The 25,291-nt window shown below is 66.2% G+C and overlaps 1 protein-coding gene across 2 annotated transcripts; it reads left to right on the forward strand.

The window, feature by feature from the left end:
* The first annotated feature begins 1,979 nt into the window (after positions 1-1,979).
* Positions 1,980-25,225, forward strand: LDB1 (LIM domain binding 1). Of its 2 annotated transcripts, none has more exons than XM_032190886.1 (11): positions 1,980-2,137; positions 21,072-21,174; positions 21,681-21,725; positions 21,947-22,022; positions 22,292-22,394; positions 22,513-22,685; positions 22,945-23,067; positions 23,195-23,278; positions 23,466-23,589; positions 23,726-23,874; positions 24,224-25,225. In XM_032190886.1, exons 1-11 carry the CDS (start codon positions 2,113-2,115, stop codon positions 24,452-24,454), a joined length of 1,236 nt encoding a protein of 411 aa, XP_032046777.1. In that variant the 5' UTR covers positions 1,980-2,112; the 3' UTR covers positions 24,455-25,225. The 2 variants fall into 2 exon arrangements, with proteins under 2 accessions (XP_032046777.1, XP_032046778.1); XM_032190887.1 differs by having other exon boundaries at positions 23,726-23,868.
* Positions 25,226-25,291: the final 66 nt, after the last annotated feature.

Raw genomic sequence — 25,291 nt, forward strand, 5'->3', positions numbered from 1 at the left:
TGAGGTCCCCCGAGGCCGATCCCTCGTGCCCCCAGCCCCGTGTGGTGTGGGTCCTGCTTGGGGGTTAATGGGCACAGCCAGCGAAGGAGAGCTCGACCCCATGCGATGCTCAGAGGGAGCTCAGTGAAGAGGAAGGCCGACCCCAATCCCACCCTGACAGGAGCAGATGGGCTGGCGGCCGGCCTTACCGTGGGGACAGGGGCCCGGTGGGCAGCTCGCTGTGCCTGGGGGCTGCCCTCTTGTTCTGCCCCCATTGCTGCCCGGGACGATCCAGGCGGTGCTGTGCACAGCATGACCTGGGCTGTGATGGGGTTCTCCCTGCCTCGTGGCCCTGCTGTCCCCACAGAGCGCTGTGTAGGGCGCAGTGGGTTCCAGCTCCCCATGCACGCCGCCAGCCTCCTTTCTTCCTGCCCGCTGCTCTGCGGCCGCCTGGCCCCAGCCCTCCCACCCTGCCGTGTCCTCAGGGGACCCACAGCCCCCACACGGCCCTACTGAGGGCCTAGGGTTGTGTTGGGGAACAGCACCCACCCCATAGCTGCATGGGGTGTGGGTCTGGGCTGTAGGGCTGTGTTTGGGGTTGCCTGTATTGGGGTACCGGTCTAGTTTGTTGGGCTGTGTTTGGGGTTGGTTGTGTTGGGGTATGTGTTTTGGGTGTCGGGTTGTGCTTGGGACTGGCTGTGTTGGGGTCTGGGCTGTTGGGCTGTTTGGGGCTGGCTGTGTTCGTTTATGGGTCTTGGTTGTTGGGATGTGTTTGGGACCAGGTGTGTTGGGGTGCAGGTCTTGGCTGTTGGGCTGTGTTTGGGACTGGCAGTGTTGTATGGGTCCTTGTTTTTGGGGTTGTTTTGGGGTCTGGCTGCATCAGGGTCTGGGCCGTTGGACTGTTTGGGGCTGGCTATACTGGGGTACAGGTCTTGGTTTTTGGGTTGCATTGGGGTCTGGCTGCATTGGGGTCTGGGTCTGGGCCGTTAGGCTGTGTTTGGGGCTGGCTGCATTGGGGTCTGGGTCTTGGTTGTTGGGATGTGTTTGGGACTGTTGGTATTGTATGGGCCTTGTTTTTTGGGGTTGTTTTTGGGGACTGGCCGTACTGGGGTATGGGTCTTGGGTGTTGAGTTGTGTGTGGGACCAGATGTGTTGGGGTCTGGGTCTCAGCTGTAGGGCTGTGTTTGGGACTGGCTGTCCTGGGGTACGGGTCTTGGTTTTTGGGTTACATTGGGGTCTGGGCTGTTGGGCTGTTTGGGGCTGGCTGCATTGGGGTTTGGGTCTCGGTAGTTGGGATGTGTTTGGGACCAGGTGTGTTGGGGTACAGGTCTTGGCTGTTGGGCTGTGTTTGGGACTGGCAGTAGTGTATGGGTCCTTGTTTTTGGGGTTGTTTTGGGGTCTGGCTGCATCAGGGTCTGGGCCGTTGGGCTGTTTGGGGCTGGCTATACTGGGATACAGGTCTTGGTTTTTGGGTTGCTTTGAGGTCTGGCTGCATTGGGGTCTGGGTCTTGAGTGTTGGGCTGTTGGGGCTGGCTGCATTGGGGCACAAGTCTCATTTTTGGGTCCTTTTGAGGACTGGCTGCATTGGGGCCCTTCTTTTTGCCGTCGGGCCGCGTTTGGGACGGGCTGCTGTGCTGCCAGCCTCTCCGTTACCCTCCCTCCCCCGACATGGCGGCTCCCGCCTCACAGAAGTAAGGGGCGGGGGGGGGGGGGGGCGCGCTCCCGCGCGCGTGCGCAGCACCCCGGGGGCGCGCGGCGCGCCCCCGCCACGACGGGAGGGAGGAGGAGACGGCGGCGGGGGGGGGGGGGGGGGGGGGATGTCCCCGCGCATGCGCACCGCGCCCCCCTCCCGCCCGCCCGCCGCCGGCGCAGCCGCCCCCGCTCCCGCTCCGCCGCCGCCGCCCCCGCCCCGCCCGCGCGCTCCCGCTGCCCGTGGCCGTGCCCGGGGCCGCGCGGGGCTGCGCGCGCCCCCCCCCCCCCCGTTGTCCGTGTGTCCCCACCCTCGTTGTCCGTGCGTCCCCCCCTCCCCGCTTCCGCCGGTAACGGCGCCGGAGCCCTCGGCGCGCCGTCCATGCGAGACCCCCGCGGGCCGGGCAGCGCGCAGCGACCCCCGGCAGGGCCAGGCATGTGAAGATGTCAGTGGGATGTGCATGCCCTGGTGAGTGGGGCCGGGGGCTGCTTATAGGGCTGGGGGGTGGGGATGGGGCTGGGGATGGGGCTGGGGTCCCCCTGGTTCGGGGGCTGGTTATGGGGCTGGGGTCCCCCTGGTTTGGATGCGGAGCTCTTGGTTATGGGGCTGGGGACCCCACGGCCTGGATGCTGCAGGCTCCTTATAGGGGCTGGGGTCCCCATGGTGTGGATGCTGAGGTCTCTTTATAGGGTTGGGGTCCCCATGGTGTGGATGCTGGGGTCTGTTTATAGGGCTGGGGTCTCCTTGGTTTGGGTGCTGGGGTCTGGTTATAGGGGATGGGGTCCCCGTGCTTTCAATGCTGAGGTCTGTTTATAGGGTTGGGGTCCCCATGCTCTCAATGCTGAGGTCTGTTAATAGGGGCTGGGGTCCCCCTGGTGTGGGTGCTGCGCTCTGTTTATAGGGGCTGGGCTCCCCATGCCTTAGATGCTGAGCTCTGTTTATGGGGTTGGGGTCCCCGTGTGTTGATGCTGGGGTCCGTTTATGGGGCTGGGACCCCAGTGATGGAGGCTTGCATCAGGCTGTGGGGCTGGGGTCCCCACGGCTTGCATGCTGAGGCCCTTTTATGGGGTCAGGCCCCCCAGCGTGTGGTGCTGGGCCCCCCTGGCTGTGGGTGCCTGCAGCAGCCCCGCTGCAGGGCTGCCACAGCCATGGGTGACCCCAAAGAGGGGCAGGGGCTGCACCCCCCTGGGGCACCCCGTGTGGGTGGGGGGCTCCGGGTGCCCCCACACAGCGGGGTTTGGCCGTGCACCCCCTGAAACGTGGGTGCTGGGCGCCCTGGCGGGGGGTGTGCTGAGGTGAGGATGCTCGGCGGGGCGGCCAGCAGGGGCTGGGGGGGCTGCAGGGGCTGGGGAGGGGGGTTTGGGGGAGCTGTGGGGTTGTGGGTTTGCCCGCTGCTCGGTGTGGGATGCCCGGTGCGGGAGCAGCAGCTCCTGGGGGGTGCTGGAGCCCGCTCCGCCACCGGGTCCCGGGTGGCCCCGTGCGCGGGGTCCCGGGGGGGCATTTTGGCGGTGCCTGGGGAAGGGGCTGTGCGGTTTCCCATGCTCGGTGTGGCCCGGGGGGGTGTGTGTAGGGCCACAGCGGGGACACCGCTCCCTTGGGGACCTCGCTGGGTGATGGCCCAGCTCCGAGGATGCCTCTCGGTGCCACGTTGGGTCCCCGTCCCCCTCGGGTGCCCGGCGGAGCACCCCACAACCCGCTGGCATTGCTGCTGGGGGGGGGGGGGGCTTTTGGGGCAGCGGGCACCACAACACTTGGGGACACCCCATGGGGGCACGGCCCCCTGCCTCCCCCTCACCTCCCCGCGGGGGTCCCCAAGCGGTCGGTGCCTTCCCCCCCGGGGGGGGGGGGGGGGCTGTGGGGGCGGAGGGGTCCGGGGGTGCCCCCCGCGCCTCCCCGCCGCGTTTCCATGCAGGCAGGCGGCCCCTTCCCCCACCGCCTCCTCCATCTCCCACTGGAAGCTGCCAGAGCGCTGCTTCCTCAAGCAGAAAGTCACGTGAAGCTGCCTCCCAGCCAGGCCAAACAGTTAAAGCACCAAGCCCCGACAGGCACCGGAGGGCACGGGGGGGGGTGCTCCGTGCGCCCCCACCTCCCCCAAACCCCCCCCAACCCTCCGCGCCCCGGCCTTGGCGAGGGTCCGGCTGCAACGGGGGCGAAGGCAGAGCCCCAGCTCCTAGCAGGGGCCCCCCCGGGAGCTGGCCCCGTGCCACCGGCAGTGTCACCGCCGTGCTGGTGGGCGAAGGGGCGCCGGGGGGGCTTCATCGTCACCGTGTGTGTGTGTGTGTGTCCCCCCCCCCTCTGGTTTCTCCCCAGCCTCCTGCGTGTGCGCACCGGGTGTGCGTGCGTGTGTGTGTGCACGCGCCTGTGCCCCCCTCCCTGCCCACCTCCCCGAGCTGGTGGCACGTCCAGAGGCTTCCCCGCTGGCTGTGCCCCCCCACACACACACACACTCCTTTCTCCCCTCCCCTCCCCTCCCCGGACTGTTTATCGGAATATAGAAAAAACAAGCTCTGCCGCTGGCCCCCTGCCAGCCAGAAACATTTAATGAGCCGCTTTGCCCAGGCTGCTCTTCGGGGCTGCATTAACTTGGAGGAGTTTCCTGCCTGGGAGATGCCGTGGAAGGAGGGGGGGGCTCACCCCTGAAACGCCCCCCTGCAAGCTGTGCCCCCCCCTTGGGGTCCTTTGTAGGGTCCCCTGTAGGTTTGCACCATCCCATACCCCGTGTGGCTGCTCCTGTGGCAGGACGGAGGTTTGGGGTGGGGGGCGCGGTGCTGCTGGCCCCATAGCCAAGGGCAGTGCCCTCGGGGTGGTTTCTGCCCCCGGGGTGCTTTCTGCCCCCCGGGAAGGAGCCGTGAGCTCGTGCTGGCAGGCAGCAGGAGCCCGGGGAAGTAAACACGAGCTGAATGGAGCCGGAGGAGGCCGAGGCAGCAGCAGCCGCCCTGCGCCCGGCACCGTGCCACCAGCCCCGGGGCCCGCTCGGAGCAGGGGTGGGGGGGGGCCAGCAGCCAGGCTCCCCACGGGCAGCCCTCAGCACCGGGCAGGCCTTGGCACTCGGGATCGGCGTGCTCTGGGCTGTTATTTTTTTTTATTATTATTATTATGATTTAAAAAAACAAACAACAAAAAGCCGGCGATGTTTTCCGCCATAGTAACGGTGTTGGTGCCGTGGGGCCCCCGGGGAGGGGGAGCCGAGGCACGCTGCTCCCTCCTCCCTCGCAGCCCTGCAGCCCTGCCCCTGCGCGGGGCTCCCGGCCTCCCTTCCCTGCAGGGCTGGCTCCGCAGCCCTCTCCTTTTGCAGCGGGGAAGGGACTCACCCAAGGTCAGGCTGCAGCGGGTTCCTCCAGCCTGAGCGCTGGTGGCGAAGCCCCGAGCCACCCTGGCAGCCCCCGGGCCCGTTTTGTGCCCTGCTGCGGGAGGGAGGGCAGCTCTCCGTGCGCCCCAGCGGGGTTTTCCTTCCCGACACACGTGTGCCGTGGCTTCGGGCCCCGTGGCACGAGGCCTGGAGGGCCGTGTGTGGTGGGGACGGGGCGCTGTCAGCCTGCCCAAAACCAGGGCAGGAGCAGAGCCCCGCCACGGCGCTGGGGACGGGGGGAGGACGCTGATGTGTGCGTGCTTTGAAACGTGGACTGGGACTGCAGCCTGCCCGGGGGCTCAGCTCCTGGCCCCACAAGTCACCTTATGGCCTCGCCAACGCTGCTGAGCCTCGTGCCCAGCACCTCCACGGTGCTGGAGCTGCATCCCCAGCACCCTGCGGGTGAATCGTGCCGCTCCCGGCCCCCTGCGTGAGGAATGTGCCGTGCAGGGGGGAAAATGGGGTGCTGGGGCCAGCCCGGGGGGAGGCAGGTGAGGCAGGAGGAGAGGCAGCTGCGTGCTGAGCCGCACGGGGAATCCCCACTGCCCCCGTCCTCCGGGCTGGGAGCGGGAGAGCTGAGAATTTGGGAATTCACCCGCCTGCTTGGGTGCCTCCCCGCCCAGAGCCGGCGGCAAGACCCTCCCCGAACCCCCCGAACCCTCCCCAAAAAGCTCCACGGCGGCACAGCCGTTGCCTCCTGCCCTGCACGAGTGGCGGCGGTGACACGGGTGTCTCCTGCTTGCACCCCTCACCTTTGTCTCACTTTCCCATCTCGATTTCGTGCCGCCCTCTCTCTTTCTCCACACCTTCGCTGTGGGATTCCCCCGGCCACATCCGCGCAGCTCGCTCACACGAGGGCACGCACGCGTGTGCACGGCGAGGTGGGCACTGGGGGCCTGCCTCGCGCACGGTTTGGGCACATCCCTTTGCTGCCTGGCTCCGGGGAAGCTGCTGGAGCGGGGAGCAGCGGGTGCAGGGGGAATTTTGGCAGTCCCAGAGCAGGGCAGGGGCTGGGTGCCCCCTCCCCGGCCCCCCGGGGCAGGCAGGATGGGGCCGGTGACCGTTATCAGCGCGCCTGCAGGCTGGGGCTGTGGTTTCCTGCTGTTGCTGCAGGGGGAGGGCGGTGGGGAGCCTGCTGCCGGCCCCACCTGGAGCGGGGAGGCGAGGGGGGGCGGCAGCCTGGCACCCCCAGACCCGTCCCCGTGGCCGGGGTGTTTTGGGGAGGCAGCACGGAGGTGCAGGAGTGCGGCCGTGCACGAGGGCTGGTGCACGCTCGTCTTTGCAGCACGGACACGTGCTGGGGTACCCCTGTGGGCACGGGCACCCGTGGGGCTCTGCGCCCCGTCCTGCTGTGACAGAGGGCACCAAGAGGGGCAGGATCCCATCAGAGCCATCACGCCCAGCTCCCCGTTGCCGTTTGTCCCCTTCCCTCCCAAACCGCTCGCTCCCAGGGCGTTAGATGGGGCCGCAATCTCCCCGCTGCCAGCCCCTGCCCTGCTCCCACCCCACCCTGCCCGTGGGGCCGCAGATAACGCCCTGCCCGCTCCCGCAGGGCCTTGGAGCAGACTGGGGGAGGCTCCCGAGGGTCTCCCAGCTCCAGCAGAGCCGGGGGCCCCTTGCTTTCTGCAGGAGCCGCCGGCCCCGGGCCCCTCCTCCGCGCCGAGGGGCTTGCGCTGGGAGCAGAGCCAGGTTTGTGCAGCCAAACCCAGGTCGGAGCAGCCACCGGCTGAGTGGTTTTGGGACGCCGGCTGCTCCGGGGACAGCGAGGGGAGCGGGGTGTCACCCCCTGCTCCCGCTGTGTGCCAGGCCTCTGCGCTGCCGCAGCAGCGTGCGCAAACCTCTGGCACGCGTCCTCCGGCGCTGGAGACGCTGCCAGCGTGGTGCGCAGCCCTTGGGGCTCCTCTGGAGGGCTGGGGGCTGTTCTTGCCCCGCTGCCACCCTCCTTGGAGATGGAGCTGCAGGCACCCGGCCCCAGCTCCTGCCTCGCTGCCAGCAGGAGCAGATCGCAGCACGCTGCTTCGCCGGGCACGGGGCAAGCCCAGGCGCCTGGCCCCGGCGTGCAGCGACCGGTTTACAGCTCGCCCGCCCCGGGCTGGAGGCTGCCGGGCTGGGGAAGTGGGGTGAGCCCACAGCAGGGCGGGCAGGAGCCCCTGATGGAGCCCACTGTGGGGTTCTGGGGAGCTGGGTGAAGCTGGGGAGGGCTGAGCCTGCAGGCAGGGGGCCGTGTCCCCGCGGAGGTGCCCGCGCTCTCCTCCCAGCCCTGTGCCATGCTGGGTGCTCCGGGGAGCCGCGGCGTGCAGCAGCACCGTGCCTGCTGCAGGAGGCTTGGAGCAGCAGCGAGCTTCCCCTGCAAAGCCCGGGCTGTCCCCAACGTCGGGGCTGTGACCCGGAGCCACGGGGCTCACAGGGGCCAGGAGCCACCGTCCCCACGCAGCGGTGGCCGTGTCCCGGTTTGGCCTAGGCGGCGGAGCGGAGGCAGCTGTTAACAGGAAGGACACACATGTTAGCAACAAAAACACAGCAGCGAGAGGAAGCAGAAGCGATGCATTATTGATAGAGCTATTTGATGCTGCTATATTCGGAGAGCTGCTTCGGAGCAGCACCGCGCCGGGGGTGAGGGGAGAGGGGGTGGGCTCCGCTGCTGGAGTTACCTGCGGGAAACAACCCACGGGAGGCGTCCCACGTGTGGTCCGGGGTGGGGGTTGCAGCATCCCTCCCAACCACGCCACGGGGATCCTACAGGGTCCCAGTGACCCCCGCGTGTGGGTACAGGGGGATTTGGCATCCCCCTCTTGCTTATCTTTGAGGAGTGGGGTGTCGTGGGTGGCTGCTTTCAGCGGCGTAAATCGGCAGGGAGCAGCGACGCGGGGCCCTGCTGCAGCTCCAGGGACCTCGTCTCCTCCCTGCTCAAGTGACAGTCCCCAGGGCTGCAGGGCTGGGTGTTGAGCCTGTGTGCCTTGCTTTTCCCCTGAAGCAGCTCTTTGGGGTGCTGTCGAGGATTTGCAGCCCCCCTGCGGTGCTGCCTGCCCCCCTCTCCACCTGGCCCTGGGGTGCTTTGTGGGCTGTGCTGCCCCAGCGCCTCTCTCCATCCATCGCAGGATCCCAGCCCGGCCGGGCTGGGGCTGCGGGGACCAGCCCCAGGCCAGGAAACTGGCTGTAAAACGAACCATTCTTGTAACATGAGAGAATCCACCTGGAGCGTCTGGAGTCGTAAACCCCGCGCTGCTGGCAGGCTCGCCCCCGGCCGCTGCCAGAGGGGCCAGGGCTGGCGGCCGTGGGTGGCCGCAGCGGGGCCACGAAGCCTGCGGGTGCAGGAGCCCGGGCTCGGGGGCAAGGCTGAGCCCTGGGCTGGCCCCCAGTGTGCCCCTCGGTGTGAGCAAGGTGGTGGCTGCTGTGCAGGAGGGGTGGGATGGGTTTTCCAGCTCCTGGATTATTTTTTTTTGTGCAGGATGCGCGTTGTGGTACCTCCAGCATGGCGTGGGAACGCAGCGGGCGCTTCCCCGGCGGTGGGGCCGCTGTGAGAAGCCCCCCTCGCCAGCAGGACCTGCCACAACCTACGTGCAGGCTGCTCCTTCTTGGAGCCTGTGGGCAGCCTGATGGCCCTGCACGGCGCTCGCGTGTCCTGCGCCCCTCGTGGCACCTTCCTCCAGCTGCCCTTGTGAGGCAGGGGGTGGCAGCGCTCAGCGCGCACGTACCCAGGTCCTCCTCCTTGCTCCCTCCAGGACGCTCAGGATCTGCCCCCGTAGGCAGCTTCTCCCGCGGCCCCCGGGCTTTCCCTGCGCGTCTTGGTGTCTGGAAATGGTTTTGTTTTGGAAGGGTTAATCCCGGGAGCCCCCAGGATCTGCCGCCTGCTCAGCATGAGTCATTGTTGAGTTTCCAGCCTCCCCCAAGCCTCTCTCTCTCTCGGGGAGAGCGATGGATGGAGCCGTGCCTTCTCCAGAGAAAAAGGGGGGCCCACCTGCCCCAGCCACCCCCCTGATCCAGGCGAGGGAAGGCCCCCTTGGGGGAGGCAGAGAAGCAGAGCCCATTTCCATTTGAAAGGCGGTGGCTTTGTGGTGCAGGGACGGCTGTGCCTCCCCCAGAGGGGTGCTCCGGGGTGCGCGCTGCGCCTCCCCGCTGCGGGCTGCGTCTGCGTGCGGGGGTGCCCCGCTCCTGCCACGGTTTGGATGAATCCCGGATGCTGGGAAGTGCCAGGCCAGTCCGTCTCCCCTCTGCTGTTTGTGCAGTTTGCATGGCTAGCAGGTTTTTTATTATTGTTATTTTTTCTGTAAGCGTGTCTCTGCGTCCCTGCTCGGTGCCTGCGTGCGCCGGGGCGGGCACCGGGTGTCAGCGCGGGCACCCTGGGCTGCAGGCTCCCATTCCATGCCCCCACTGCCCTGCTTGTGTTGTGGGGACATGGCACACGAGGGGAAGAGCCCCAGGGGGGTGGGAAGCTGGCGTGGTGGCACCATTCCCACATCCCATGGAGCAGGAGCGTTGTCCCAGCCACCTCTGGTCCGGCTGGCAGCGGGAGCAGGCTTGCTGTGGGCACGCAGGGGTGCAGAGGGTTTTATTCATGCTGCTGTGTGTCCTGCATGCATGCACCGTGCCCTGCTTTGCTGGGCTGTGTGGCTGGCACCAAGCTTCCCCTGCTGTGGGGATCGGAGCCATTGGAGCATCCATGATCCCACCAGGGACGTGTCCTGGATGTGTCCCGGGGCTGGCTCCTGCTGCACCAGCGGTGGGTGTCCCACAGCCCTGGGGACAGCCGGAGCTGGTGATGGCCCTGCCGTGCTGGTGGGGACGTTTGCAGCCCTGCTGGCCTTTGGGAAGCCAGGGCAGACGAGGGGCCCATGCTTGGGGGGGTCCAGTTGTGGAAATGCAAGGAGCTGGAATCGGCCCCGCGCTGCGGGCGAGAGCGCATCGCGAGGAAGGGGCTCCCCCAGCACCACCACCACCACACACGCTTCCCAGCTGCATCCCAGCCTTTCTGCTCTCCATCCAGCATCTATTTAATTATTAACTCGGCTATAACCATAAACAGCTGGGGCTGCTGCAGCCACGTGGACCAGTCCAGCGCTGTCGTCAGAGCCGAGCAGGGACACGTGAGCAGTCCCGGCGGGCTGCTGAGCCCCGGGATAAATTGCTCGGGGCGTGTTTGTCGTGGATGTGCTGGGCTGTGGAGCCCACACACTGGTGGGTGCTCCTCTCCGAGCCCCGTGGCCACAGCACAGGCACCAGGAGTAGCCGTTCTGGGGGCAAAGCACCCCTTTTTGCAGTATTTTGTGCCTGTGGCTGGGTGTGCATCGTGCAGCCTTGAGATCCGGAGGGGGAACGGGGCGTTTTAATGGCCAGTCTTGACCAGGAGAGCCGTGCCATCTCGTAGCTGTCACCGGTGTCACGGCCAGGTGATTTATTGCTCTAACGACAGCAGGTTGTGGCCTCCCAGAGCCCGGCTCACCCTCTCTGCACAGATGCAGGCTGGCAGGAGCCGGGCAGCGATGGGGCGCTCAGCGTCCCCCGTGCCCCATTCCTGGGCACTGCACATTTCCATAGCACGACCAGTGCGTGCCCATCCCGCTGTGCCTGCCTCTTCCAGAGCTGCCTTTGTGGGGCTTTTCCCTCTGTTTACCCACAGCACTGCCTGCCAGGTGACGAGAAAACGAGGCTGGAGGCGCGGTGGCTGGGGAGGACACCCCAAAACCTCGCGGTGCCGGACGAGGTTTCTGCGCGCACCCTGCACGTGCTGTAACGGAGGAAGGGGATGTGTGGCGGGCCCCACAGCTCCGCCTGTGTTACCCCACAGCGGCTGCTTCGGGGCAGGGAAGGGGTGTGGGAAGGTGTGCGTGCCCGGGGCGGGTGTGCATACGTGTCCGGGGCTGTGCCAGGAGCTGTGCAAGTGCGTGCCGGCCCAGAGCCTGCCTGTGAGCGTGTGTGTGCAGGGCGAGCCGCACGGGTGTGCGCATGCGTGTGCCTGCTGCGTGCACCCAGCCTGCCTGTCCCACCTGGAGCTGGGGGGGCTCTCGGGGCACGGGGCAGCCAGGCTGAGCTTTGGGATCCCGGCCCAGGAGGATCCCAAATTCGCCTGTGGGGTTACCGAAGGGCACCCGGGCTGGGCTGGTGGGTGTCCGTGGGGAGGACGCGGTGTCAGCAGGGCGGGTTGCTGCAGAAATGTGGCTTTCTGCCCCCCCCCAAAAAATGATTTTGGCTTTTTGACAAAATGGAAATTTTCACCCAAAAGTCCTCATTGGGAAAAGTTAAGAGTCTCATCAAGGAGAGAAAAGCTCGTGGATGTGCTGCCCGTTGCGAAATGCTGCGTTTTACTCGTCGTGCCACCTCCCCAATGAGCTGCGTGGTGTGTTTTTTGTTTTTTGTTTTTGTTCTTACCAGAAACCGGGGGAAAGGGAAATAAGTTTAAGCGAGAAAAAACCCTGAAAAACTTCAAAGAAAAATCAAAGCAAACTAGAGAAAAGTAGGCCTTTATTGAAACTTTCACAGGGGAAGGGATGTTTTCCAGCTGGTGCCGAGCTCAGCCCTGGGCTGTGCTCGGAGCCCTGACAAATGGGGGCACCTCCGTGCGATGGGCCTGCTTCTCCCAGCCCGCAGCCCTTTGGTGGGTACCTGAGCAGCAAAAAGGGCGTCTGGGGGGCTTGGTTGCTCGGTTTCCCATTTTATTTTTTATTTTTTTGTTGTTTTGCTCGGGGGGGTGCTGGGCGGTGGGCTCGGGCTGCGCCCTGGGCGTGAGCCGTCAGCAGCTCGCAGGCAGCCGCGGCGCTGCCGCCTGTTTGCACGCCGGTGGTTTCTCCTCCCAGGCGTGGAGGCGGTCGGTGCGATGCTCACAGGCGTCGGTGCGCGACAGCCCTGGCTCTGCTCAGCCAAATAAATAACCACTGCTCCTTCCTGGGCCCTCCGCTCGCACGGCGCCCGTCCTGCACCTCCCCGAGCCCCAGCGGCGTGCGAGGGAGGTTCCCAAGGCACGGATCAAACCTTGGCGGTGCTGTGCGTGGGGCCCATCCCTGGGCTGTGCCTGCAGCAGGACCTGCAGGTGGGGAAGGGGCAAAATGCTCCTGCCTGGCGCTGCTCGGTGGTAGCAGGGCGAGGGGGGGGAAGGCAAGGCGTGTGTGGCTGAGTGCATGGCTGTATGCGTCACCTCCTGGGTGCGTATATGGGTTTGTAAAGCATCTTTGGGCACTCAGGCACTGAATGGGTGAGCGTGAGCAGCGTCGATTCAAAGTTTTAAGTGTTTGGGCTAGGGCTCGAGCCTGCCTGCTGTGTGTTCCAGGTGCTGAGCATCCCTTAGCGGAGCCGTTCTCCGCTGCCGGCCTCGTGGTGTTGCTCCTCGTGTGCCTGAAAATCGGGTCGTGGGGAGACCACCGGGGGTCCCTCTGCTGGGCTCGGGGAGTGGGGTGGGTGGCAACGTGGCTTTTGTGCACGTCAAGCGAGCGGCCTTCTGTTTGGGGGCATAGGGGGGTGTGTGGGGGTGCACGTGGAGAGGCAGGTGCACGGGAGACAGGCAGATGTAGGAGCGTGTGTAGCTGTGTGTGTATAAATGTGGGGGCACGGGGGGGTGCACAGACACGGGTGTGGGTGTGGGGGTACAGGGGGTGTGCGTGGGTGTGGATATGGGGGTGCAGGGGGCGTTCGCAGATGTGGGTGCAGGCATGGAGTTATGGGGGTGTGCAGAGATGGGGATATGGACCTGGGGGTGCAGGGGGTGTGCACAGCCGTGGATATGGACAGGGGGGTACAGGGGGCGTGTGTAGGTTCGGATATGGTTTTGGGGGTGCAGGGGGTGTTCGTAGCTGCGGCTGCAGACCCCAGACTGCCCCCTGCACCCCAAGAGCACCCCCCGAGCAGCGCAGGACCCCAACCCTCCAAACTTCCAACCACCCTCGGTGGCGAGCAGCGGGCCACCCCCAAACACCCCCCCAACACCCCCTTAACCCCCTCCCCCGTTACGGTCCCCTCCTTTCCCCTTTGTGCCGGTGCCGCCGGCGGTGCCGGTGCCCCGGGGCGAGCCGGGGGGGGGGTGCGCGCGGCCGGCAGCGGGCGCGCCGCCGCCGCAGCCATTGTGGGGTCGGCGCGGCGCAGACAAAGGAAGCGCCCCGCGCCCCGCCCCGCCCCGCCCCGCCGCCGCCCCCGGCCCCATGGCGGCCCGCAGCCCCGCCGCGCTCCGACCCCCGCCCCAGCGCCGCCGCCGCCGCCGCCCGCCGTGAGTCCCGGCCCCCCCCCCTTCTCCTCCTCCGCATCCCCCCCCCACACCCCCGGGAAGTTTCCTCTGCGCGCCCCCGGAAAGTTGAGAGCGCAGGCACCGGCACCCCGGCGACCCCCCCCCGCGCCCTCTCCAACGACCCCGGTCCCGCGCCCGGTGCGCGCTCGGTGCGCTCCCGGTGCGCGCCCCGGGTGCCCCCGTTCCTTTTCTCCCTTCCCGAGCTGCAGCCCCACGGCTCCCGGCCCCATCCCCAGCTCGCCTTGGCTCCGTCTCCAGCTCCCCCGTGCGTCCCGGGTTCCCCTCTTCCTCCCCCGTTTGTCCCCCCGTCCCCCTCCCCGTCCCCTCTCCCCATCACCCGGCTCCTGCCTCTCGGAGAGGTGTCCCCGTCCCCTGGCGCTGCCGGCAGCCCTCGTGCCCCGCTCCATCCCGACCCGCAGCTCCCTTTGTTCTTCCCCCGGCTCCTTCCCTCGGCCGAGCCCCCTGACAGCTGCCCCACGCCCCCCCAAGCCCCCTCCGGGCACTCTGTCACAGGGGGCTGCTCGCCCACCTCTCCTCCCTGCCCGCCGCAACTTTGTCCTCTCCCGCAGCTCCGAGGGTCCCGCGAGCGTCTCCAAAGCACCTCGGAGGGAAGGAAACGTCCGAGGGGGTGCACGAGCAGGGGTGCTGCAAGACTTTGGGGTTGCGGGAGCACGCAGCTCATCCCTGCCCACAGACAAAGCCTTTCGGGGCCGCAGGGGGGGCACGGGGGGAGCAGCACCTGCGTGTGCTCCCGTGTCTATCACCGGCCCCATGCTGACAGAGGCTTGGCACGAGCTGCGGGGCCGCGAGCCCTCGCCCCTGGGGCTCCCCGGGGCCCGTCCCTGCGGTTTCCCGGGGAGCTGAAGCGACTCGCCCGGGCAGGGGACTGGGTCCCTGCACTGCAGCACGGGGCCCTCGGGCTGGGCAGGTAATTTTCCCACTGAAAAATCTCGGCTCTCCCACGCCTCTCCCGAGTGGCCGGGAGAGACGAGCCCCGAAGCTGCCGCAGGGCTGCGTGGCTGGGACACGGCGCTGGTGGCTCCAGACGGGTCCTGGGTGATGGGCAAGTGCAGGCTCGGCCGGGGACGTGGCCAGGAGAGCGGGGCTGCAGCATGAACCCGAAAGAGAAGCGGGGTGAAGAAGGGCTCAGCAGGGCAGCCGTGCCGCGAGGGTCCCTGCTCGAGGCACGAGCGCAGGACTGGGAGGCTGCGGGATCCTGCGGGGGCTGGAAAACTTTCTTCCCCGAATCAGTACAGCTTGTTCTGTTCCTCTAAAAGCGCCGCCCGGGATTACAGGTCAGACCGGCGCTCCTCGCGGCGATGTTGGGGCAGACCTGGTGGCCTTCAGCTGCAGGTGTGGGAGCAAACCCTCCTCACCCAGCTCCGCGGGCGCTGCTCTCGCCGTGCGTCCCGGAGCGCTTTGTCTCGGCGGGTCTGTAGCGACTCCTCCAGAGCCGGTCGGGTGCCAGCTCTCACGGTTTGTGTGAAGTCCCGGTGAATTTGGACGTCTTCTTTCTTGAAAGCCTCGGCTTGTGGTGTGTTCTTGTTGTGGGAGAGTTGTGGTTTCCTCTGAAGGAGGAGGGAGCGTGGTCTCTGCCCTCCTGATGTTGTAGAGATCCCAAATCTGCGATCCGAGCACACCTGGAGGACTCGGGAAAGGAGCGCCGAGCAGAAAGGTGTGCGAGATGTCTTGTTTTAAAAACAGAGAAGTTGTGATCCGAGGGGAGAGAGGCTCCCGCTGGGAGGTTTGGCGATGCGGGGCTTTCCCTGTGGTTTGCTGGGGACTTTTCCCCTTGGCCGCAGCCGATGTAAAATAGGAAGGTGCCAGTGAAAGGATGCAAAAGTTCACTGGTGAGCTGAGGAGCCTTTCGCTGGTGATGCGGAGCCTCTCAGCTTCTTTTGGAGACGGGTGAGAGCAGGCAGCACGTCCCGCATCCCTCGTGATGTGGGAAGAGGTGGGCCAGGTGGGCACGAGGACCTGTCCGTGTCCCGCGGCTGGCAGGGTGGCACCACCAGGTGCAGCAGCGATCGTCCCCAAGTGTTTTCTGTCACCCTGAACTGCAGCAGCGTGGCAGTGTTTTCCTCCAGACCCTTCTGACCAGCCCTGGGAGCATCTCGGCTCCTTTTGGGGGGGCTCTGAGCTGTGTCCAGCACCCCAGCTGTTCGTGCCAGCACTCTGCCACGAGCTTGAGCTCTGCCCGAAGGGACAAACCACGGCTCCTGCACAGTCACGGAGCAGCAGCAGCGCTTCTCCTGACCACCTCTCCCTCGGAAAGCTCCCGTCCTGCGAGTGACCCGCTGGGCAGGGTGCTCTGACATTAATTGCTCCGTGCGGCCACTAATTGCTCTGTGTGGTTGCGACACCTGCGGTGGCGAGGCTGTCCCACCGGTCGCCCTCCCGGCCGTTGTTTCAGGCAGACTGCTCTTAAAAGTGGGGATGCCCGGGTGAGATGGGCCCGGGGCTGGGCAGCAGAGGTGGGGTGGTTTCTGCAGGGCTTCGCTCCTGGGTCGGGGAGCTCCCCCTGGGCCACGCATGCCCATGGAGCACCAGGTTGAAGTCCCCCAAACCCGTGGCTCTCCGGGGTTTTGGCCCTCGGGGTTTGTGCTGATCAGTCTGCCGGCTCGTTTGGGATGGGAATTGGGTTCAGCTCCTCCGTAACTGCTGTGCTATGTGCAGGGGGGTGCTGGTGCCGTTGGCAGATCCCAGCCCGACTGGGATCAGCCCCGGGCTGCGTTGTGGGTATGTCCAGGGGCTGGTTCCCCTGCCTCCAGCTGACTGGGGGTGCCTGTAGGCGCAGGGCTGTGACATTGCTCCATGTGAGGGCGGTGAGGACGGCGAGCAGCCTGGTGTCGGGCTGGAGGGATCCTGAGCACTGTGCCAAAAGCCCTGACACCAGGCACAGCACGTTCTGCTGGCAGGGCAGCACCCGAAAGCGTTTGCTCTGAGATCTGGCACGGGCTGTTTCTGCTCGGTTTAACCCAGGACAGAGACGTTCAGCTGGTGCAGGTGGCACTTTGCAAACTGTTCTGATGCCAGCAAGCTCCGTGCAGCGCTGCTTGTGCCCTCCCTGCCCTGTGCGGGCGTCCCACTGGGGGTGACGGTGCTGCTGTCCCCGTCCCCGTCCCCGTGCTGCAGCTGGGACACCGCAACATGGAGCGAGGCGGCGGCGGCGGGCGGCGGGGCCGCGTCCCCGGGGACTACGCGTCCCAGCGTGCAGCGCTCGTTGCTCCTCGCCACGGCCGGCAGCGAGCGGTGCATCCCGGGATTGCCAATCTCCATGCGCCACATGGGGGCTGACAGCCTCCCTCGGCCCCGGGAGCAGCACCGGACGGGCTTTTCTCTGCCTTCCTCCTCCCTCTCCCTTCCCCTGCTGGAGCCGGGGGCTGGCAGGCAGCAGGGGATGGCAGCGGTTCTGTCGCCGCGGCTCCAGCCCCTGCCGGAGGATCCTGCTCCTGCTGAGAGCTGCCCCGAGCAGCAGCCACGCAAAACCGCAGGGGTCGCCTTGTTGTGTGGTGCTGCGGGCGTGTGAGGAGCCGTGAGCTGGGGCAGAGGAGCTGTCTGTGAGCCCTGGAGGACCATCACCGTGCCTGGCTACCTTTGTGTATTTTTCCTTGCTGCCACAGTCTAAAAACCTTTGAAAATGCAAATCCTAGTTTGTCAGGCGTGTTGGTCCCTCTTTTTCCCCACGGGATGCTGATGAGGGTTTTCTCCAGCCCTGTGGTTCCAGCATCATGGTATTTGTTTACTTCCCTGTGCCGCCCGCATGCTGGCAGTGGGAGAAGCCGAAGCCCAGCCCTGAGCATCCTCACTTCGGGCACCCTCACTTTGCTGTAGGAGCCCCAGAGGTGGAGGGCTTTGGAGGGAAAGGAGAGCAGCTGGAAATGCAAAAGGCGCGTTTCTGAGGCTGAAACCAGCGATGTTTGATGAGGGATCTCTGGTCCGAGCCAGCAAGATGAGAGGAACAATTGGGGACAGTGGGATACGTCCCTGAGCGTCCCAGGAAACGCCTGGCTCGCGCCACGTTGATGGCAGTGGAGCTGAGAAGTGGGTTATCTGCGGGATTGCATCTGGGGCTTGCAGCGCTGGAAGGGATTCAATTTTCAGCCCGTTGTGCAGCTGGCAGGGCGCGCTGCCTCCCGCTTCGAATCTCCCTCCACGCGTCTGCGGGCCTGGCCACGAAGGGGGCTCCTGCTAGCCCCGGCTGCGAGCCCAGCACCCTGCTGAGCACCCAGCCCTGCTCAGACCCCGGCGTCAGACAGAATAGAGACGAGGGCACAAACCCACATCCTGAGGTCTGTGGCTTGGCCCAAACCTCTCCGGCGTGCCCGAGCTGCTCCGGGGACGCACGGCCAGAGGCTGGGGGATGGAGCGCCGCGGAAGCACTGGGGCACGGGAGCTTTCCAGCTGTGACAGCTTTTTAATCAGCCCTTCCCAATTCATCTCCCGCCGTCCAGATCCGTCAGGCTGCAGTTAATTATTGCTCTTCTGGCCGCCCGCTGTCCCCCTGAGTTTCCAACTCGGTCACTAGGAAGGAGCGCCTGGGATTTCCCTGCTCGGCGTGCTCTGGTGCTGATGTGCTGGGGTGCCGCCTGGCGTGTCCCCCGCGTGTCCCCAGGAGGAGGCTGACTCTAAACGGGGACTGGGGAACCCAACATGCTTGATTTTCAGCCACACAGCTCCTTGGGCAGCTCGGCAGCAGCGAACCAAAGCACTTTTGGGAGTCCCCAGGGCTGCCGTGCTGCAACAGATCACCGGGTGCCGGAGGTGAGGCCGCACGGTGCAGGCAAGGGGACAGCTAATGGTCAGGGTGAGCTCGGAGGCTGCTTGGATGTGGGCACAGCTGCTGCGTGGCTCAAGAAAAGTGAGAGTGTAATCCTCAGGACAGGCAGTGCTGTGGGTTCTGCCCTGCTGTGTGCTGGTTTTTACTCCAAGCTGCAGCAGGGGGTGTGGGGTGCTGCCGGCTTCCCTTTGGTTCGCGCTGCCCTCTCCATGCCCTCCGAACAAGAGGAAGGAGGGATGGAGGAGCAGCTCTGCCGGGGCACACCGTGCACCTCTCCGTGTGTTTCGGCCTCTCTGGATGCTTCTCCTTGCTTCTGCCCCCCAGCACCAGACACCCTGACCAGTCAAAGCCACGCGAACCACTTGACCCGAGTGCGAATTGCCGCCCTGCGCCCAGCTCCGGATAGCGCCCTCGCCAGCGGGGCTGGGCTGGGCAGATGGATTTCCTGCCTCTATCACGGCTCCCCCAGCCTGGCAAAGCAGCGCCTGCGAAACAATGCCACTATTTAGGCTGCAAAGCCTCGTTAGGCAGCCAGGAAGCGGGCCGGGAGCATGCCGGGAAGCAGCGGCAGCCCTCGCGCGAAGGCTCGCCCCTGTGCCACCGGCTGCTGGGAGGAGCAGGATGCTCCCTGCTTGAGCTGCGGCCTCGCTGGAGCTCAAGCTTCATGCTTCTTCCCTTGTACTTTCATTTTTGTTAATGCCTCGCCTCGTTTCTGAGCTCTGCTGCTTGTGCACAAAGCGCAGTCGCTCCCCAGCTGGGGAAGGAAGGCTCCACTTGGCCAGAGGGCACCTGCGGGGGGCTGCCGGGGTGACAGCGAGGTGCTGGCGCTGCTTTTGGCTCCGCAAACACCGCGCTCCCCACCTCTGGGGGCTGCTTGGGGATTTTCCACCCCGTTTCCAGCTGCGGGGACGCTCAGCACAACAGGCAGGGGAAGCAGGGGAGAAGGCAGACAGAGCGCTGGGCACGCCGGCTGCTACGTGGCTCCCTCGCGGACGCACGGAGCCGATTCCCCAGCTCCTCCCGCTGCTCCCATCGCCCTGTGCCGTGCGGGTGGGCTGCCTGCTGCCCCCGGGGGTCCCCTCCTCCTGCTCCGCGCCGCCCCTTGGACCTGCCCGGGCCGGCAGCTCCCTCGCCGCAGCCTCAGCCGGATTTTCCTCGCCGACCACGTGCGCGTTTCTCGCGGCGCCGAGCCTCTTGCCGGGGGGAGAGAGAGGGTGGGGAAGGGTCCGGGACCCCGTGCCCCTGGGGAAAGCGCAGCATGGATAGCAGTGGCATCGCACTGAGCACACGGTGTGCTCCGTCCGTGCCTGGGTGAACATGGGTGCTGGTGCTGCTGTCACAAAGTCGTGGCCTTGTCCCGTGTGCACTTGGTAGTGTGTGAGTAGCTGCGGTGGATTTAGCACTCGGGCAGCCCGTAGTAAATCTCAGGGCTATTGGTAACCTTACTTAAAACCACTTAACACAGCAGCGTATTTTGAAAATAGTGCTCAGGGTGCTGGAGGTGCTGGGATCACGTCACCGGCACCTCTCCCTCCCCAGTTGCTGCGGCAGGGTGCTTAGCAGGGCCCCAAAACTGATCCTATCGCTGCTAAATCTGCTCGGGGTGGAGCAGGGCTCCGTCCTGGCTGTCAGCGAGGCAGCAGGAGCAGAGAGGGCAGGGAGGGATCTCCCCCATCACCACCCTGGCAGACCGTCCCGTGCCCACCGAGGGTGTTCGCAGTCTGCGGCTCAGCCCTGATCCACGCATGGCCGAGGACAGAGAAATTCACAAAGCGGGAACCCTCGGGGGCTTTTCCTCCCTTCTCTCACCGATGAATAAAAACAAAACATCAGAGGGCGAGATCCGCTGGTTCTCTTTTTTTTGCTCGAGGACGCGGTGACGGGCAGCACGCAGGGTTCGGCCTCGCTGCCGCTTTCTGCGCCTGATGGATCGGCTCCTTTCAGACAGAAGACGCTCGCCTTTGGAAAGTTTCCCGTGCATCAGGCACGCTTCAGCTTAATGCCATGTAGCAGCAGCAAGGCGGCGAGGAAAAGGCTGAATTTCCAGCACGGCTTTGGTGGAATTTGAATTTCCGTGGGGCACAACTTGAGCAGGATTGGCGCAGAAAGCAGAAATTCCCTAGCGCCAGCACCGACCTCCTCTGTGGCAAATATATTTTTTTTTAAATCGATGTAGGTGGGAGCGAGGGGCCGTGCCCCAATTTCCTTAGGGCTTTCTGCTCCTCTTTTTGTGCCTGCCGAGGACGGAGACGTTCCCTGCAAGCCGGCTGGTGCCGCGGCACCACCGGGGATGTCCCCGCGGCGGCGGGGCCGGCCCAGCCGGTGAAACCGGCGCTCCCTGGCACCGTGCCCGTCCGGGCCGGCCCGGCTGCCTGGCTGCCCGCCGGCGCCGAGCCCGAGCCCGAACCCGAGCCCAAACCCTCGCCCGGCCGCGGGGAGCGGCTCAGCCCCGCCGCACGTGTCTCGGCGGCGCCCGGCTCGGCGTGCCGGGTCCTGCCGGCAGCGGGGCGTGCCGCGGCGTTCCCGGGAAGCCGGCGGGTGGGGGACCGGGAGCGTGGGAGCCCACCCTGAGGTCCCCCGGGGAGCAGGGACGCGGGGTGCGGGCGGTCCCCGACTCCCCTGGGTGGCAGCGGGGATGGTTGGTGGCGGCTGCTTCCATCTCGAGCACGGCGAGCGCCGGGCTGCCCGAGTGGCAGATGGTGGCTGCCTGGGGACCCGCCGTCCGGGCGATTATTCACCCGTCTCCATGGCGATGGAAAGGTCAGCAAAGCGATCCCCTGCCATTCCCCGGGTCGGGGCAGCGGGATTAGGAGCAGCGTGGAAGGGCTGGGGGGGGTGGATAGGGCCCGGAGTGCTCCCCAGCGCTCCGGCTGCACCCGTCCCTTGGCTGAGAACTGGTGAGCTCTGGGCACCCGGTGAGCCCTGGGCACCCCTGGGTCTGGCCTCTTCCTCCTCCTCCTCCTCCTCGCCACGGGGATGAGGCAGGGGCGTCTCTCCTCACGGGCTGCCCGCGGTCAGTGCCGGGGTGCAGCCGGCTGACCCCGTGCCTTTGCTTTCTCTCCAGGCTGTTCCTCTAAGTCGTTCAAGCTGTACTCGCCAAAGGAGCCCCCGAACGGCAACGCCTTCCCCCCCTTCCACCCGGGCACCATGCTGGATCGAGATGTGGGGTGAGCCGGGGCTCGGGGAGGGGTCTGCTGGGTTTGGGGTGCTGTGAGCCTTTGGCTCGCCAGAAATGTGGTGAGGCTGCAGCACGTGGAGTTCAGGTAGTGCGAGGGGAGAGACGGGGCCAGAGCAGGGACCGGGTGGAGAAATGGTAAATTTGGTGATCAGGGGGGTCCCAGGTCCCCAAGCGCTGCAGGACCAAATCCCTCGCCAGGCCAAACTCCTGGGGTGACTCCAGACAGGGAGCAGTCCCAGCACCTGCCAAAACGCCCTGTTTTCCAACCCCAATCCTGCCTGGCTGCAGAGGAGCAGGGCGCAGCTCCCAGGAGCTGTGGGACAGGTCCCTGGGACCGGGGAGCAGAGCCCAATTTTGGGGAGCGAGTCCCCCTGTGGGGCTGTTGGACGTCAGCATCCCGACTGCTCGATGCTGGTGGCAGGGAAGGGGGGGCCGGGGAGGGCAGGGGTGGAGGTGTCCCCACTGCTGACCCCGCTGTGTTGCTTCTCCCCCCAGCCCTACTCCCATGTACCCACCTACGTACCTGGAGCCTGGCATCGGGTAAGCACGGGGGGACCGGGGGGCAGCGGGGAGCCTGCCCCGTGCATGGCAAGGATGGGGGTGCCCTGCAGGGTGGGCATGCTGCTGGCCCCTGGGGACTTATGGGGGGTGCTGGGGCTCTGCCCAGCCCTAAAGGGGGTGCGTGTCTGTGTGTCCCCATCCCTGTGTCCCCCACGGGGGTTCCCTCCCGCTCTGAGCGCTCCCACTCTGCTCCCTGGCAGGAGGCACACGCCGTACGGCAACCAGACCGACTACAGGATATTCGAGCTCAACAAGAGGCTGCAGAACTGGACAGAGGTGGGGAGCTCAAGGGGAGGGTGGCCGGGGGCGGGGGGATGCTCCCAGCTGGGCCCGTTGGGGACAGGGTCCCTCCGGCAGGACGGGGACAGAGCCCACGCTGAGAGCGTTTTGTGCTGCCCGTCCTCACGAGCTGTGTGGGGTCTGGGAGAAATCCCCTTGGCTGCAGGGTCCTGCTTGGCCAGGGGACAGCCCCTTCCCTGCAGCCCCCCACGGGCCGAGCACGGCACGGGGCTGTCGGTGACCCGGCGTCTCTCTGGCACCCCCAGGAATGTGACAATCTGTGGTGGGACGCCTTCACCACGGAGTTCTTCGAGGATGACGCCATGCTAACAATCACTTTCTGCTTGGAGGATGGACCAAAGAGATACAGTGAGTAGCAGCAGGGCCGGGCCCGCGGCTCACCGCGGTGCTGTGGGGGGAGGAATGGGCCAGCACACCCTAAGGAGCCGGGTTTACTGACTTCATCTTCCTCCTTTTCCCACTCCAGCGATCGGCCGGACTCTGATTCCCCGTTACTTCCGCAGCATCTTTGAAGGAGGGGCCACGGAGCTCTACTACGTGCTCAAGCACCCCAAGGAGTCCTTCCACAACAACTTCGTCTCGCTGGACTGCGACCAGTGCACCATGGTGACCCAGCACGGCAAGCCCATGTTCACCCAGGTACCGGCAGCACCCAGCACACGGGCAGACGGGGCTGTGCCCACGAGCACCAGGCTGTGATTATGGCACGGGGTGCCCCATAGCATCCCCTTTCTGCACAGGACCCCCCCGGTTGTGCAAACTGATGGGTTTGGCTTGTACCAAGCACGGGGAGGGTGTCCTGGTGTGCAGGAGCAGTGGGTTCCTGGGGGTGTGGGCTGGGGGAACAGGGTGGCAGCGTGTGCTGGCAGCGTGTGCCTGACCCTTTTGCCCTGGCCAGGTGTGCGTGGAAGGGCGGCTCTACCTGGAGTTCATGTTCGACGACATGATGAGGATAAAGACGTGGCATTTCAGCATCCGCCAGCATCGAGAGCTCATCCCCCGCAGCATCCTCGCCATGCATGTGAGTTCTGCTCCTGTCCTCTCCCTGCCGTGCACGAGGGGGCCCCTCCTGTCCCCCCATCTGGAGCCTAGGGGGGAGACCAGGACGCATCCTGAACACCGCTGAGCCCTGCCCCTCTCGCCCCTAGGCGCAGGACCCCCAGATGCTGGACCAGTTATCCAAGAACATCACCCGCTGTGGGCTCTCAAACTCCACACTCAACTACCTCCGAGTAAGTGTGCAGGGGATCTGGAAGGAGGGGCAGATGGCGCAGAGCAGTGGGGCAGCAAATCTGCTAGAGCCTGCGAGCCCCACGTGCGGCTCGGGTGGGCGCAACGTGGAGACGGCTGCGTGACAGAGGGCCCCTTGCTGGTGCCAGGGGCGTTTTGTCTAACCCCGAGCCTCTCTGCTCCCCGCAGCTCTGTGTAATCCTAGAACCAATGCAGGAGCTCATGTCACGGCACAAGACCTACAGCCTCAGCCCCCGGGACTGCCTCAAGACCTGCCTGTTCCAGAAGTGGCAGCGGATGGTCGCGCCGCCTGGTGAGTCTGCGCTGCCCGACGGGCTTCCCGGCACGGACGGGAGGAGGTGGCCCTGCTGGAGGGGGTGGTAGAAAAAGGGTTGGGGGGGCACCAGCTGTTTCTCTTCGGGGCTGACCATCTCTCCCTCCTGGGCCAGCGGAGCCAGCGCGGCAGCAGCCCAGCAAGCGCCGGAAAAGGAAGATGTCGGGGGGCAGCACCATGAGCTCGGGCGGGGGAAACACCAACAACAGCAACAGCAAGAAGAAGAGCCCGGCCAGCACCTTTGCCCTGTCCAGTCAGGTACCTGTAAGCATCCCGTTTCCATTCTCTCTTCCTTCCCCGGGGTGGAGGGGAGGGCTCCCAGCCTCGGGGAGTGGCTGAGGGGAGAGCCCCAGGGCTGCCTGTCCGAGCCCCCCAGCCCTCTCCTGGCGATGGGGACAAGCAGGGGGGTGGTCTCCAGGAACCCCCCTTGGTCTCAGCCCCTGCAGAGAGCGAGACCCAGCCCAGGGCCGGGGGGTTACAGCCCCTGAGCACCACCCAGGCGGTGCCCAAGCCTTGGGGCTGGCGATGGGGAAGGGGCTGCGGTGTCGGGGGCGGTGCGGCGGCCAGGGCTCCCCCCACCTCGATTATGTTTCGGGACCGTCTCCCCTTTCAGGATGTGATGGTGGTAGGCGAGCCCACGCTGATGGGGGGGGAGTTTGGGGACGAGGACGAGCGGCTCATCACCCGGCTGGAGAACACGCAGTTCGACGCCGCCAACGGCATCGACGACGAGGACAGCTTCAACAACTCGCCCGCGCTGGGGGCCAACAGCCCCTGGAACAGCAAACCGCCCTCCAGCCAGGAGAGCAAGTCAGAGAACCCCACGTCGCAGGCGTCGCAGTAACGGCCCTGCGGCCCCCCCCGACCCCCCCGCGGACTCAGTCCAAACCGATCTACCTGTACATTTGCAACGGAGAGTGACTGGGAAGCGGCGAGGTACCGGGGCGCACCGGCGCCGCGCGGCCGGCGGGATGCACGGCCGGGGGCGAGCCCCAGCCCTCTCCCTCCACCCTGCTCTCCCCCCAGACCCCGGGGCAGGGGTGGGTATCCGGGGCCGTAGCTTCGTTATTGCCCCCTTCTCCCTTTCCCTCCCTGCTTCTTCCCCGGAGAGCTTCTCATCGTCCCCTCCCGGTGCGCCCAGCCCCTGCCTGCTGAACGGGACGAGCGGGGGCGCAGCCGCCCCGCGTTGGGGTCCAGCCCAGCTCTGCGACCCTCTTCCTCCTCCTCCTCTTCCTCGCCCCGGGTCTGGCGGCTGGGGTTTGCTGGGCAGCAGCCCGCAGGGTTGGTTGCACATCTCCAGCCCGACCTGGGGGCTGGGGGGGCCGGTGAAGGACGCAGCCCCCACCCGGGGGTCAGATCCTGCTGCGCTGGGGGTGCCGACGAGGATCTGGCGTTTCCCCGCTCTCCCACCCCCCCGTTTTGCTCCCCATCCCCTCTCTCGCCCCACAGCAGGGCCCACGGGGGCTGTGTACATAGGAATCGCCTGGCAGGGAGGCGGCTGGGGGGCGCGGGGGGGGCCGAGGCCGCAGGTCTGTGGCCGGTGCCCTCGCTCCGTGCCTGCGGCCCCCCGCGTTCCTGCCCGGAGCACCCCGGCCACCCCCCCCGGCTCCCGGTACCTCCTACTTTTGTCTTTTTTTTTTTTTTTTTTTTTAAATAATATTATTAAAATTGTAAGATTAAA

The sequence above is a fragment of the Aythya fuligula genome, chromosome 7 (assembly GCF_009819795.1).
Source record: "Aythya fuligula isolate bAytFul2 chromosome 7, bAytFul2.pri, whole genome shotgun sequence".
Lineage (NCBI taxonomy): Eukaryota > Metazoa > Chordata > Aves > Anseriformes > Anatidae > Aythya > Aythya fuligula.